The following is a 12,438-nucleotide window of genomic DNA, read 5'->3' as shown; positions in this document are numbered from 1 at the left end:
ATCAAAAGCAGAACTCTTCCCTGGACAACTCTTCCTAAGCTCTTACCTTGAAACAGTCAAAAAGATGATCCAGCTGTTCAGGCGAAAAATCCCATGCCAGCTTGGCCAGGAGGTCATGCATATTCTTCACAATTGCTTCATGCTTGCCAGCCTGAAGAACAGGGAAAAGTCATGGTTTAATACTTCTAACCCCATGATTGTAACACCTCCTTGTCTTGTTTTACTGAAAGTTACCATCCACATCTTAATGGAAAATTTATCAAGATCTGTCATGTAGGTAACATTCTCCTTTGAACCCAGATTTATGGTCTATTAAACACCCAAAGTACACAAAGACCAAATGTAACCAAAGAAAAAGTAAGTAACAGATTCTCATCCATACCTGTGCTGCCCAGATGTTATCCAAGTCCTGAAGTGTAAGAGCCTTCTCCTTGATGACAAAGCGAAGGATCTTCTCCAACTTCTCTACATATTGCGGCTGGTGCAAACTATCTCTGAGCACAATGGACAGGATGTGGTTCTGCTGAATCCATTCCTATGAGAGAAGACCTAAGAGACCTCAAACACCTAACAGCTCATGAAGAATACTGCACATATAATCACAAAAAATGCAGTACAGCTACAAATTTTTTTCTGAATATTTTACAATTTTAGCTTTTTTGTAATCTAAAAACACCAACCAGTAAGTTTTCCCCAGGAATTTGTTAGTATAACTACAACCCCACCATGTTCCTTAGTTCTCGGTAACATACAGCCATGCGTTCAGCAGTGAGCCACTCCTCTTCCTCAGCACTGCCATGCCGGTGAGTGTAGTAGGAGACACTGGATATCACCTTATTGACTTCATTTAGTGCGTTCATTTTGCCATTGAAGGAAGAAATTTGCAATAACCTGTAGAAAGGTCACCAACTATATAAAACCAATTCTCAGCCAGCAGTCTGCAAGTGATATTACTAAGAAACACGAATGTGAGTCTTAACGGTTCTTACCTAAGAATCATCTTCAACCTAAAAATTTCTAAGTTTTTCACGGTCTCCTCTTGCCCTGGTACCCGTGATGCGAGGTTCTTCAACGATTTGATTATCATTGACAATGCATCGTTTTTGGCTTCATTCTTAGCTTCCTTTTTCAGCTCCTCATCTGTGAGGTTTTCCAGAAACTGGGGAACCATTTCAATAATTGGAAGGAAGTATTTCTTCACCGTGTGCAATGTTAGGAACTCATAACACTGCCCGAAAGGCCTGTATAATAAACAGTAGGAAACAACTGGAATTAGGAAAAGATGTTTGTGTTTAAAATACACAATTTCCTTAAACTCTGGCCTGAAGGTACACTCAGGGGCAGACTTACTTGATGAGTGCTGCAATGATCTGAACATTCAGTGCTTGGCCACTCATAAAGCGATCGTGCAGAATCTGAAACCCGTTTAATGTGCCAAATTTGTTTATTAAATCCACTAACCAGCCCTGTGATGGAAGAAAGACATTATAAAGTAATTATATTCTGTATCCTTGATTTGGTACCATTTTATATCACTGAATAGTATCCTTTAAAAGGATTTCATACAAAAATCAAAATATACATGACAGCTGAGTTTCATTTCAACTTAGCAGCCAAGACCTACTTGGTTATCTTTTCCATTTGTTAACTCTTGACCTCCTTAAGATTCATTTTCAAACATGTTCTATTCACACTGATTTAGTCAAAAACCTTAACGTGATAAAATTCCAATAACTTTTCCAATACTGTACGTTACCTTAGAAAAAGTATTTTTTATGAAACTGCTAGCTCTTAAAACTGTTTAGAACTGGAAATAAATTATGAATTGAAATTATAAAGACAATTCCAAATAGACCACCCATGGAACTCTGAGCATGTTTACATGGGTTCAAAAAGTGTAGCCCATTCAAATCATTTACGTACTGAGTTACATGCATTAAACAGACTGTGTCAAATGACCGTGTCCTAACCACATTCGGTCGTACAAATGTTTAGACCCCTCCTTCCCACAAAGAGTGAGCACAGCCTACATTCTCAAACATTTCTGTGGAAAAACTGCCTGTCTCAACTGGGGGGGGGGGGGGGACAGGATTGAGGCACATGAAGCAACTGTACCTTGGGTGAACGAGGGTCGGGCGGGCGGGCAAAGAGCTCATCCTCAGCCAGCTGTACCCCTGCCGGCACGGTCTCTGAGGGCCGTGTCCCGTTGTAGATGTGAAATTTGCAGTGGGGGTTGAGAGCCATGGCCAGCAGCTCGAGAAGGGGGAACCAGTCCTGAGAGAGCTTGGCTACACACAGCTCCACCAGGCGGTGAGTGTTGTTTATGATACACCTCTGTGGAAGAAGAGGCAACCACATGTCAGTGTTCTCTGCCAAGATGAAAGCCACTAGAAAGAATACCTCTTACTTGTTTTCAAACACACAAAATTTCCCCCACACCTGTGTGAGACAGTAATTAAATTAAAACACTGATAGTGCAATTTTTCATACTTACATGAATCTCAAATTTCCAGCCACTCACTGCCTCATCAGTCAGTATTTTTGTGAAGGAAATCGTCAAGCCATCTCGAAAAAACCTCTGACACGCTTCACACTTGACATCCAGTCCTTCAAAGAAAAAGCAAGGAAAAGGCCATCAAAGGCTGATATAAGCAAAGAGCAAAGTTGAAGCATGACATTGATTTAACGAACAAAAAAAACAAAAACTGCTGCTAAAACAAGCACAATGAAATTTCCTCAATATGACTTCGGTGATGCTAGCAACTCACATGCTGCAGTTCACAATTCTTTGCGCTATTTGTATTTTAGTTAGATCCACTACTATACTAAAGCACTAACTGTACAGCAGGCCAAGACAACTAATGCAGACAAGGAATGGATGCACTGGACAAAGTTCATGTCTATTTGAAATTCTCTTTTTGGAGACTAACAGCTCAATCACAAGAGATCCAGGACACATCAGGAAGAATTTATCACAGCTTTCACAAACATGGCAGGATTATCAAAACAACAACACAGCTTACCTTTTTTACAAAGATCTATAGCAGCTTCAAGGAGAACCTCTAATTCACCCTTTGGTAACACCGGAACCACCCAGCGGGGTCTGCAAGCAAAGGAGAGGCTAATTATCATGCAAGTGTTGATGCACAGTAACTTGTCTTCTAAAGGTATGCAAAGCAGCCCAAGTCGCACCTGTTGATCATGTCATCCAGCTTGGCCAAATCTGTGTGGGGAAAGGCAGGCTCTTCTTCCTCTGGTTGAGGGGGTCCATCCCCCTGGCCCTGTTCTTCTGGTGGGCTCACTGGAGAGTTTTCAGTTGAGGAGCTGGGGGACGATGTCTGAAATGCAACCACAAACACATGAGGACATAGTGAAGAACTGAAAAGTGTGTGCCCCATCCAACCACAGTCATCCCGCAGTCACAAGAAAAGGTTATGGCTGCAAATTCAGAGAAGAGGAACTCTAAAAGCTGAGCCAGAAAAATGAAAAGCATACATGATATAGAAATGTCTTTCTTCACACACTTCATGTTCCAGATTCTGCTTTTACTGAAAAAGCGAAGCCTGTGTCTCCAAGTATGTTTATACTGATGTCCATTAAAACACCGCCCATTTTGGATGGCAAGGCTAGCCATTTTACATGTTAAAGGGTGGCACAGTGGCACAGGGAGTAGCGTTGGTGTCTCACAGCGCCTGGGTGGTGTGATAGAGAACGTGGGTTCGAGCCCCACTCAGTCTGTGTGGAGTTTGCATGTTCTCCTCGTGTCTGCGTGTTTCCTCCGGGTGCTCCGGTTTCCTCCCACAGTCCAAAGACATGCTTCAGGTTCCCCCATAGTGTGTGAGTGTCACGGAGTGAGTGTGTTTCACTGATGCATGGATGAGAAACCCCTTGTAAGTGGACAAAAGCGTCTGCTAAGTGAATAAATGTAAAAAGACTAAATGGGTGACAAGGTGCAACTAAAGCTATGAGGGGCTCTTTCTAGACCTCAGCAACATCCAACAGCGTGCTGCTGATTAACAGTGAGAAGCTCTGAAGTAAAAGAAGGGAGCTCTGTGGGGGTGTGTAGAGCTGGCTCCCGCAGCCTGGCTGACCTACATACTCAGCTTGCTTCTCACTTTTGAGTATGATGCATCACTCCTCACAGAGTGATGCATTTGTCTCATCCTTCCCTCCTAGTGAGAACTAGGTGTGAGCTGTGGCTGCTAGGGAGCATGAGTACATCCATGGGGTCTCCTGCAGAGAAGCTGGCAACCAAGACAAGAATTGCTCATTGCTACAGATCTTTGGTCCTTTCCCTATGAATGACAGCACCTCAACAGAAACATACTAACCACACTTTGACAACCAAGTGGATAAACTATGGTGTGTTGCAAAAAGTCAATTCAGGCTTGCACACCCTACACATTAGGAAAAAATAAAGAAATATTTGAAGGGCACAAAACATTCCTGTAGACTACAAGCTTTAAAGATCAATCCATATTACGTGGTCATGTGGCCGCTTATCAAGACTGCATAAAGTTTTGTCTCTAGTCCAGAGACCCATCATTTATAAACTTTTTTTCCCTCTACAGTGATTTTAAGTTGCCACCATTCATAAATTTTGACATATCTTGTTCTAAGGACAAGGATTATCCAATTTCTTCATCAACATGCTCTCAGGAAGGGAAAAAGGATTAAAGCAGAAACTACAGAGAATAGACTGACTCAAACCATGTAAGTAAAGGTTACTATGGAAGAAGTGTAAGTTTTTGATGGAAAAAGATCTGGGCTTTGGACACCTGTTACGCAGCCAACTGTAGCACTTCACCTTCTACGGTAAATTTTGTGGCATGGCAGACAGATATCATTTGGTCAGGAATCACAATTGAGCGTTATGAATGAGAGGTTCAATTGACTAAATGATATGGACACTATGCACCTTGGAAACTCAACTGGACAAAATCAATGCCAAATTAGAGAAACACTCCACCTCTGTGGCAGATTTGAAAATGAAACTCAGCAAATTAATTGATCTTATAAACAATGCTGAACCTCATTTTGTCCAAGCTGAATACAGGAATGCTAAAGTGGGGGGAGCTGATGAAATCTAAACTTAAATCACTAGAGTAGAAAGCTAAACTGTACCAAGTGAAACTGGATGAATTAGAATTAAAAAACTTACAATTTGAAGATTGTGGGACTTCCTGAGAATGCCAAAGGAAAAGTCCTCAAACAATCTCTGCAGGACATAAGATGTTTGTGGATGGGACTGCTGGCTGATTCACTTCCTATCGAGTTTGATTTTGTCTACCGGCTTCCTGGTTGCGCTCCCAACCTGAACACCTGTCCAAAGAGGATTCTAGTACGATTTTGAATGATACGATTCTCTGACAGAGACACTGAAGAAGCTGCACAAAGAAATGTGACATCTTTAAAGACTCCCATCTGCGGTTCGACCCCAACCTGCCGACTGATATCATCCAGAAGGGATGCCGATTTTTCTAAAGCTTCGAGCACAAAATCTACCAAGGTTTTACTTTACTAGCCTGAATAAGGTGTCTTGATGGAGGAAAAGAATCCATACGATTATTGCACAAAAAAACCTCACTTTTCATTACACTACCACTTTTAATTCTGTTTAGATTTCTATTTATTGTACCGACCACACAACTGCACTTTATTCCACAGTGTTTTTTCCTGGCTAATCTGAAACACAGAATGAAACTTCTTTCTGTTTTTATACAGCTCTCTGTTTTTCAGTTACCATGTTTATTTTTAATTCATCATTTTTATTATTATTGCTGCTGCTGCTACTACTACTACTATTATTATTATTCCATGTTCACTCTATTTGTTCTAGCAAGGGTGGATTCTCGGGGGGGGGAATTAAAGCCAGAAATGTCTAATTAGGAAATGGGTGTCATTATCTCTGTGTGACACACGTAAACATAGTTAGTGATTGACAGGTACTTTAAGAAGGGATGCTGCTCTTTGTTAAAGTTTTGTTATAGTCAGCCTTTGGTTCTTCTGTTTTGACATCTCCTTCCATACATCTTTCTCTTTTCTCTGTTTTTATCTCACTCATCTTCATATGTTGTAGTGGTCTAACAGGAAAAACTGAACTACCTGGGTAATTACTTTAAAATAAAACAGTTTCTGGTTTAAATTAACACTTAGAATGTTAATATAATTATTGGATTGAGGTTTCCAATATGATGAAATATACCAAATGAAAAATCAGTCTGTTTATAATTTAATTCCATATTAATTATTGTCTCATTATCCTTTCCCGATATCTCTCTCTAATCATTAAGCAAAAGGGATAAGAAACAGTTAATGGTAACAGCAGACTAAGACATGAAACTTCTGACAGGACACTCCCTCCGGTCTGTTCATTTCTCAAGTTACCTTACACCATTTGGCAAATGCATTTTAAAAATAAAAATATTTCCTGAGAAGAAAGTGAAAAGTGAAGACAAAATCTATTTCATTCTGCACTGGCAAAGACAGAGAGACTTCATTCAACTAACTCAGATCTCCTACAAAACGCCTCAAAACACACATGACTTGGGAAAAACTTCACTAACTTGCCAATTTTGCAATCTTGCTACCAGAAGTAAAGACAAAACATCTACCGAAAAACTGAATATAGAACCAAATAGAAAAGTTGAAGGAAAAACTAAAACTGGAACAATCCAAAAGAAACATTTATAATGTGGGTATTCCTTTTCTTATTGTTCTTTTTCCATAGAACATGGTGAACAAAGTGTTACCAAAATCTACGGTAGTGAAACAAATCATTGTACTGGACAAAGATACAATTAAATAAAGTGTACAATTTTAGCCACTGCCTTGTCTCAACATCAAGACATGAAAGCTCATGATTCAGCCAAAAAGAATTACAAGCAGCGCTTCATCTATCTACTGACCCGTTGTGTAGTCGACAGACACTAGTCCGAGTTCTGCTATTGAACCAAAAAGAAGGCAGAGAGCACTAACCTGGTTCTGGGGAAGAGGGGGCTGAGACTGCCCGTCAGGCGCCTGGCCCTGGCTGTCATTGCCCCCTACAGGAGAGCCACGGGTCGTGGCTGTCATACTCGACACGGGGCAGATCTTTGCAATTTTGTCCACTTAAGTGGCTATGGCAGGGGAGGAAATCAGTGCCTCGTCAGTAGTGACAGAGAACCAGCATACGTCTGTGTGAGAGAGCACCAGCTGAAGAGCAGGACGACTTGCAGCGACCATTGCATAACCTGAAAGACAGACAAAGAAGAAGATTCAACCCAAGGCTCAAATTCTTAGACAAAATACTTTATGCACATATTTCCTAGAAATTATTACATATAGATCTTAAAAAAAGAAAAAACCTATACTGTTTTGAGAAAAATAAAAAACTTTGAAGATCTCATTAGCAAATGCCTAAAAATTTTTTAAAAAGTTAGAGGATGAATTATAAATACAACAATTGAAAAAAATTCAAGTAAATTATTTCAACAAAAGCAACTCACAGACTTTTAATGATAACCAGAGACCCACCGAGCTTAATGTAGCTTACACCAACCACTCTATCTAGTTTTTGTTGATTACTTTTTGACTTTTTAATCATAGGCACTCCAGTCAAGCAGCTGAGAATGAATTATACAACCCAATATCACAGGGTTGCAGATCAGGACATGTTACTTCAAGATGCTAAACATTCTTTAATATTGCTCTTTGAGACTCTCCAATACCACCTATCACACATGGAGAAATGGAGAAACATTTTGCTGTTGGCCAAGAAACAACTTTCCCACTTTAGATGGCAGCCCATTCTTGATAATGAATATAACATAGGAAACATTAAGGTCGAGTTCATGTTGAGTGTACCACAGCTATACTCTTAAATTAATCTAGACATTTAATCTTTCATTTGGCCATCTGAGATGCATGTCTAAACACAACAAGTAAAATAAAATGAAAATTGTTCAAATGAACTACTTAAGGGCATTGCAAGGGCAATTTCTTTAAAATGTCAAGTGCAGTCCATAGGTGTTCTTAACGAATAATATCGTGAAGAGCAGATCAGTGCAATTCACATACACAATTATGCATCAAAAATTTTGGAGATTTTTGGTGATTTCAACCGCTTCCTAAAAAATCCTGATCCTTTTGCTTAAACTACTTTAGGATGCTATGAGAATGACTTGTGAAAATAAGGAATATTCTTATTAGGTCAGTTAATTTCATGGGGAAATGTAATGCACAGCACAAATGAAAACATAAATACAGTATATACAACAATCACTTTTAAATAAGTGGATCTCTCAGTAAAACCCAACAGCAATTTCTATGGAAAAATATCCTGTTTTTATACTGAAGAAACATTTTAAGCTTGATCAGGAAATGTTTATTAGACTTTCTAACACTTAGGCTACAACTCATGTACAGAGGATAGATTTCCCTGAAAAAATAAATCAACAGAGGCAGCAAATTACAATTAAGTGCTTGCAGACAGATGGAGTATAAAGAGAAGTCCTAGTCTTTGACTTGCATTTTGCCATTTTAACTGGCAGCTTGAAGAGTTCTGCTCTACATTTAATTTTCCCCTGAATCAGAAATCTGTCCTCTCTGCTGTTGTCAACAATACCAAACATCACAAAAGCAACAGGAGACAGATGAAGGGAAAAAAAAAAATTCTCCATTCAGCAGTCAGACTGCCAATAATTTCCAACTTTGCAGGCCTGCTGAGCTCTAATGGGAAATAAACACATGTTCCCAAATGAGAGCAGCATGATCCTGCCTTGATGGTTTGGACAAAACGTGACAGGAGGGAGGAGGGGAAAAAAAAAAAAAAAAAAAAAAGACAACTCAACTGGCAGAGGAATTCAGCATTTATTATGTCTTCTGCAGCTATAACACATTCTGTTTCATATGACTTCAGCCAATGTCAAATCTAAAATACACTGAGAATGAAAAAAACAGATTGCTTTTAAAACCAAGAAGGTTACCTGTTCAGCAGAATTGACAAGACCTACATGGACGGACTGTGTGGATAGGCATGGAAATACACAGCTGGTCTAAACCTTCAAACAAAGAGTGGTGTAGCACAGCTCAGCATCACAGCTACTCTAGTGGCCACCCACCTACATCAAACACCGCTGCAAGCGTCTAGCATCAGCTCTGTATGGACACTATGTGCAGCTTTAATCAGTCCCAGAACAGGGGGAAAAAAAGACTCATGCAACATTCTTTTCCGCATCTTCATATTGTAAAATTGTATATAGCTTTTCAGCAAATTTCCAGCATTTCAGAACATAAACAAAGGTTTAATATTGGGGGGAAAAAATACTACTACAAAGTTAAAAAAAAAAAAAAAAAAAAAAAAAGGAGTTAAAGTCAGTGTTGAGCGAAAATCAAAGTTTCATGGCAAAATATTTTTTTTTTTTTACAGATGGGAGTTTTAGTGATGCAGCTTTCGCCACAATTTTACCTCCCCAAACTTGATAACTGTTCTTTCAATTAACATTAAACCCAGGGCCTGCATAAACAGTCACTAACAATCCTGTCACATTGGTCCCAAGCAGCGATTAACAAAAGGAGCTTCTGTACATCATTAAATGTATAAAACTTTATAATACACAAATTCCCGCAAACAAAAGCACTGCCTGAACAACAGAAATACTGTTCAAAAAAAAAAAAAAAAAAAAAAACGGTTGGCTCATTAACAGCAAAATGCCCTGCTTGTATTCTCAAAAAAGTAATTTTGCATTATCAGAATCAGAACAAACTTTATTGCCAAGTATATTCACACATACAAGGAATTTGTCTTGGTGACAGAAACTTCCATAGCACAGACAGAATGACAGTGACAAGACAGGTGAGAAGATAGAGTATGTGAATAAGGGATGAAAAATATATAAAAATATACAGTACCCAATATTATATACAAAAACAGTCACTAGTTACAAATGCAAGGGAGTGTGAGAAGAGATATGATGTGATAATAAGTTATAAATATAAATAGCATTATGTATTGCACTGGTTTACTCTCTAGGGGAGAGATTTAGGTGGTTTAGGAGATTTAGATTTATCAGCATAAGGTTGTATTCAGTTGACAGTGGCTGGCATCAGAGCAGTTTCAATCAATTAAAAAGCATGCAGAATACAGACACGAATTAAGATGTAAACAACAACATCATCATCATCATCTGCTGAGCAGGAAGGAAGCCCATCGCAAGGCAAAGTGTTTCACTCTTTAAAAAAAAAAAAAAAAAAAAAAAAATTTTCCAATTTAAAAATGTTGGTTATTACTGAAGCTGCCATGCCTCGGCTTCCTTTCGCACATCTTACGAGCAATACCAGATCAGCCCGAGAGCAGAAACACAGATGATCTCAGAACTGTCAGCTGATGTTGTAGAACTGGCTGCTGAGGGGAGGACACGGGTGACAGGTGCTCATGTAGATGAGCCATTATCTGGAAAACGCCTCCAGTGCACCCATCACCCAGGCGAGACTCGGACTGCCATCCCAAAATCAGAACGGGCATGTAGCAGCGCAAACATCAATTTACCGGAAATAACACTGAATATACGACTGGTTTCCCCGGAAATAACACTGTAAGTACAGCTCCGTTTCCCGGAAATAACACTCTTCCCTAAAAATATTATTGCACACACAGCTGGTTTGCGGGAAAAAACTAAACATGCAGTTCAAGTACCAAGAAACAAACTGAACTATATCTCTTTTTTCGCGGCCTTAATATTATATTACAGAGAGTTTCCCCCCGGTACTTGTGCATTCAGCCCAACTTCTAACCCCATAATAAACAACACCAGGGGCGACGTCGTTTCCACCGACTGCCTTTCGAAAGAGGCAGCAGCAGGTAATCGTCTAGTAGGAATTCCTCATTTGGAATTACAGGTCAAAAAAGCACGTACAAAGCAGAAGACTGAAACGACGCCTCAGAAAGTGAGATGCGCTTAGAGCTGGCGCTGGCATCAGCCGTGTTGTGTGTGTCCCAGCAGCAGGAGTAAGTCTAGCTGTGTGATAAGCGGCCGAGGCCTGGTTTCTCGGCGCAGTCCTCGGGGCCCAGCGCGCCTAGACAGCGGCCTCGTCCCCCCGCAGCTCCGCCTCAGAAATCATGGCGCTGCGCTGCGCAAACCCTGCTTTATACCCTGGTGCAGCGGGCCCGGGCCGCTCTAACGTGCTGCGCATCGGAAGCAGCCTCCTGCTTTACCTCCGTCAGGGTGTCATCCTCACAGTGTGGCGTCAACCCGCAGTAAAAACCCGTTGTCGCCCGGCTTGGGTCACCATTTTACCCGCCTAGAGCAGGCCGGGCAGACGGGCCGTGAGCCGTCAGCCATTTTTCCTCTTTACAGTTTAAAAAAAAGAAAAAAAAAAGGAAAAAAAAAAAAAAAAACAGAGAGAGACAGCCGCCGGCTGGCTTCACACAGACACACACACACACACACACACACACACACACACACACACACACAGCCGACAGCCGGGTTCTTCTGACAGTCCGAGGCCCGCACACGTCCTCGAACGAGCGGAGCTCCGGGAGCGCGCACTGTTCGCGTAAGCAACCGAGAATACACGTATATAACAAAGACTGAGAGCCGGGAGCGAGGCTGAGCCCGCAGGGCGGTCGGACACTCACCAGGATATTGGATACGACTCCTCTTCTCCAGTCTTCTGTTCGCTAACTGCTCCAAAATCTCATCCGCGTATCTCTGTCTGTACGACGCTTTTCTTTTTGTGATGGTTCTATTTGAAGCGATCTTTTCTCCCCGGGTGTTTTTGTCTGCCTGCTCTCGGGTGTTTTTCCTGCGTCACCAGCACAGTAGCAACACCACCCCCCCGGTCTCCTTCGCTCCGGTCTCTTGTCAGTTCGCTCCCAGCCACTCACTCAGCCCTCAGTGCTTCGCTTCAATATGGCGTCGGCGCGAGTCGCCGACAGGGAGCGTCGCGTCGCTTCGCGTTGCGTCGCGCGCGCGCACGCACGCGCACGCACGCATGCATGCACTTCGCGAGCAAGGCTAGCGGCGGAGCTTTCGCTGGCCGCTAGGAAAGTGCTCTCCGATGAGGAGTGCGCGAGTCAAACCGGCTGGACGCACGCGGCACTTGCGTGTTCCCCAGAACGCGTGCAGATCGAGCCCGGTCTCGCGGCGCAGCCATCGCTCAGCACCCTGTCCTTACGTGGCCACATGTGGAGTGGCGCTGCTGTGACCCAGCAAGCTGTGCGGTCCTTGTAGTACGTCGTCGTTAACGCGCAGTAACGGCAGAAGATCATGTCATATGAAACATGATTACACATCTCGGCTCTGTCGTGTCATGGATGTGTGTACGAGCAAGTCATTTAACGTAATACACGAGCTCTGTAAAAGCTTTGCTTAAGCAAACCATCTTATTCCACAATGTAACAGTGCTTTAATAACTAAAAATAATACAGAGTGAGAGTTCCTCTCATCGCAACAT

At 41.6% G+C, this 12,438-nt stretch overlaps 1 protein-coding gene across 11 annotated transcripts in view; it reads right to left on the bottom strand.

Annotated features, from left to right (window-relative positions):
* LOC108920541 (probable ubiquitin carboxyl-terminal hydrolase FAF-X) overlaps window positions 1–11,959 on the bottom strand; it is a 32,921-nt gene extending 20,962 nt beyond the window's left edge. For 9 of the 11 annotated variants that reach the window (XM_018729342.2, XM_018729345.2, XM_018729348.2 and 6 more), the window contains exons 1-11: window positions 11,621–11,958; window positions 6,979–7,232; window positions 3,193–3,338; window positions 3,024–3,103; window positions 2,495–2,607; window positions 2,116–2,334; window positions 1,351–1,466; window positions 990–1,241; window positions 753–891; window positions 383–535; window positions 47–151 (exon numbers count right to left, since the gene is read on the bottom strand). In XM_018729342.2, coding sequence (XP_018584858.1) covers window positions 47–151; window positions 383–535; window positions 753–891; window positions 990–1,241; window positions 1,351–1,466; window positions 2,116–2,334; window positions 2,495–2,607; window positions 3,024–3,103; window positions 3,193–3,338; window positions 6,979–7,074 — 1,419 coding nt within the window. In that variant the 5' untranslated portion in view covers window positions 7,075–7,232; window positions 11,621–11,958. Of the gene's footprint in view, window positions 1–46; window positions 152–382; window positions 536–752; window positions 892–989; window positions 1,242–1,350; window positions 1,467–2,115; window positions 2,335–2,494; window positions 2,608–3,023; window positions 3,104–3,192; window positions 3,339–6,978; window positions 7,233–11,194; window positions 11,322–11,620 lie in introns of those variants that run through there. The other 2 variants (XM_018729347.2, XM_018729343.2) reach the window with 2 other exon arrangements.
* Between the last annotated feature and the right edge of the window lie 479 nt (window positions 11,960–12,438).

This window comes from Scleropages formosus, chromosome 14 (assembly GCF_900964775.1).
Source record: "Scleropages formosus chromosome 14, fSclFor1.1, whole genome shotgun sequence".
Lineage (NCBI taxonomy): Eukaryota > Metazoa > Chordata > Actinopteri > Osteoglossiformes > Osteoglossidae > Scleropages > Scleropages formosus.
Note: the sequence above shows the minus strand (reverse complement) of the source record. Positions and strands in the feature narration are given on the sequence as shown.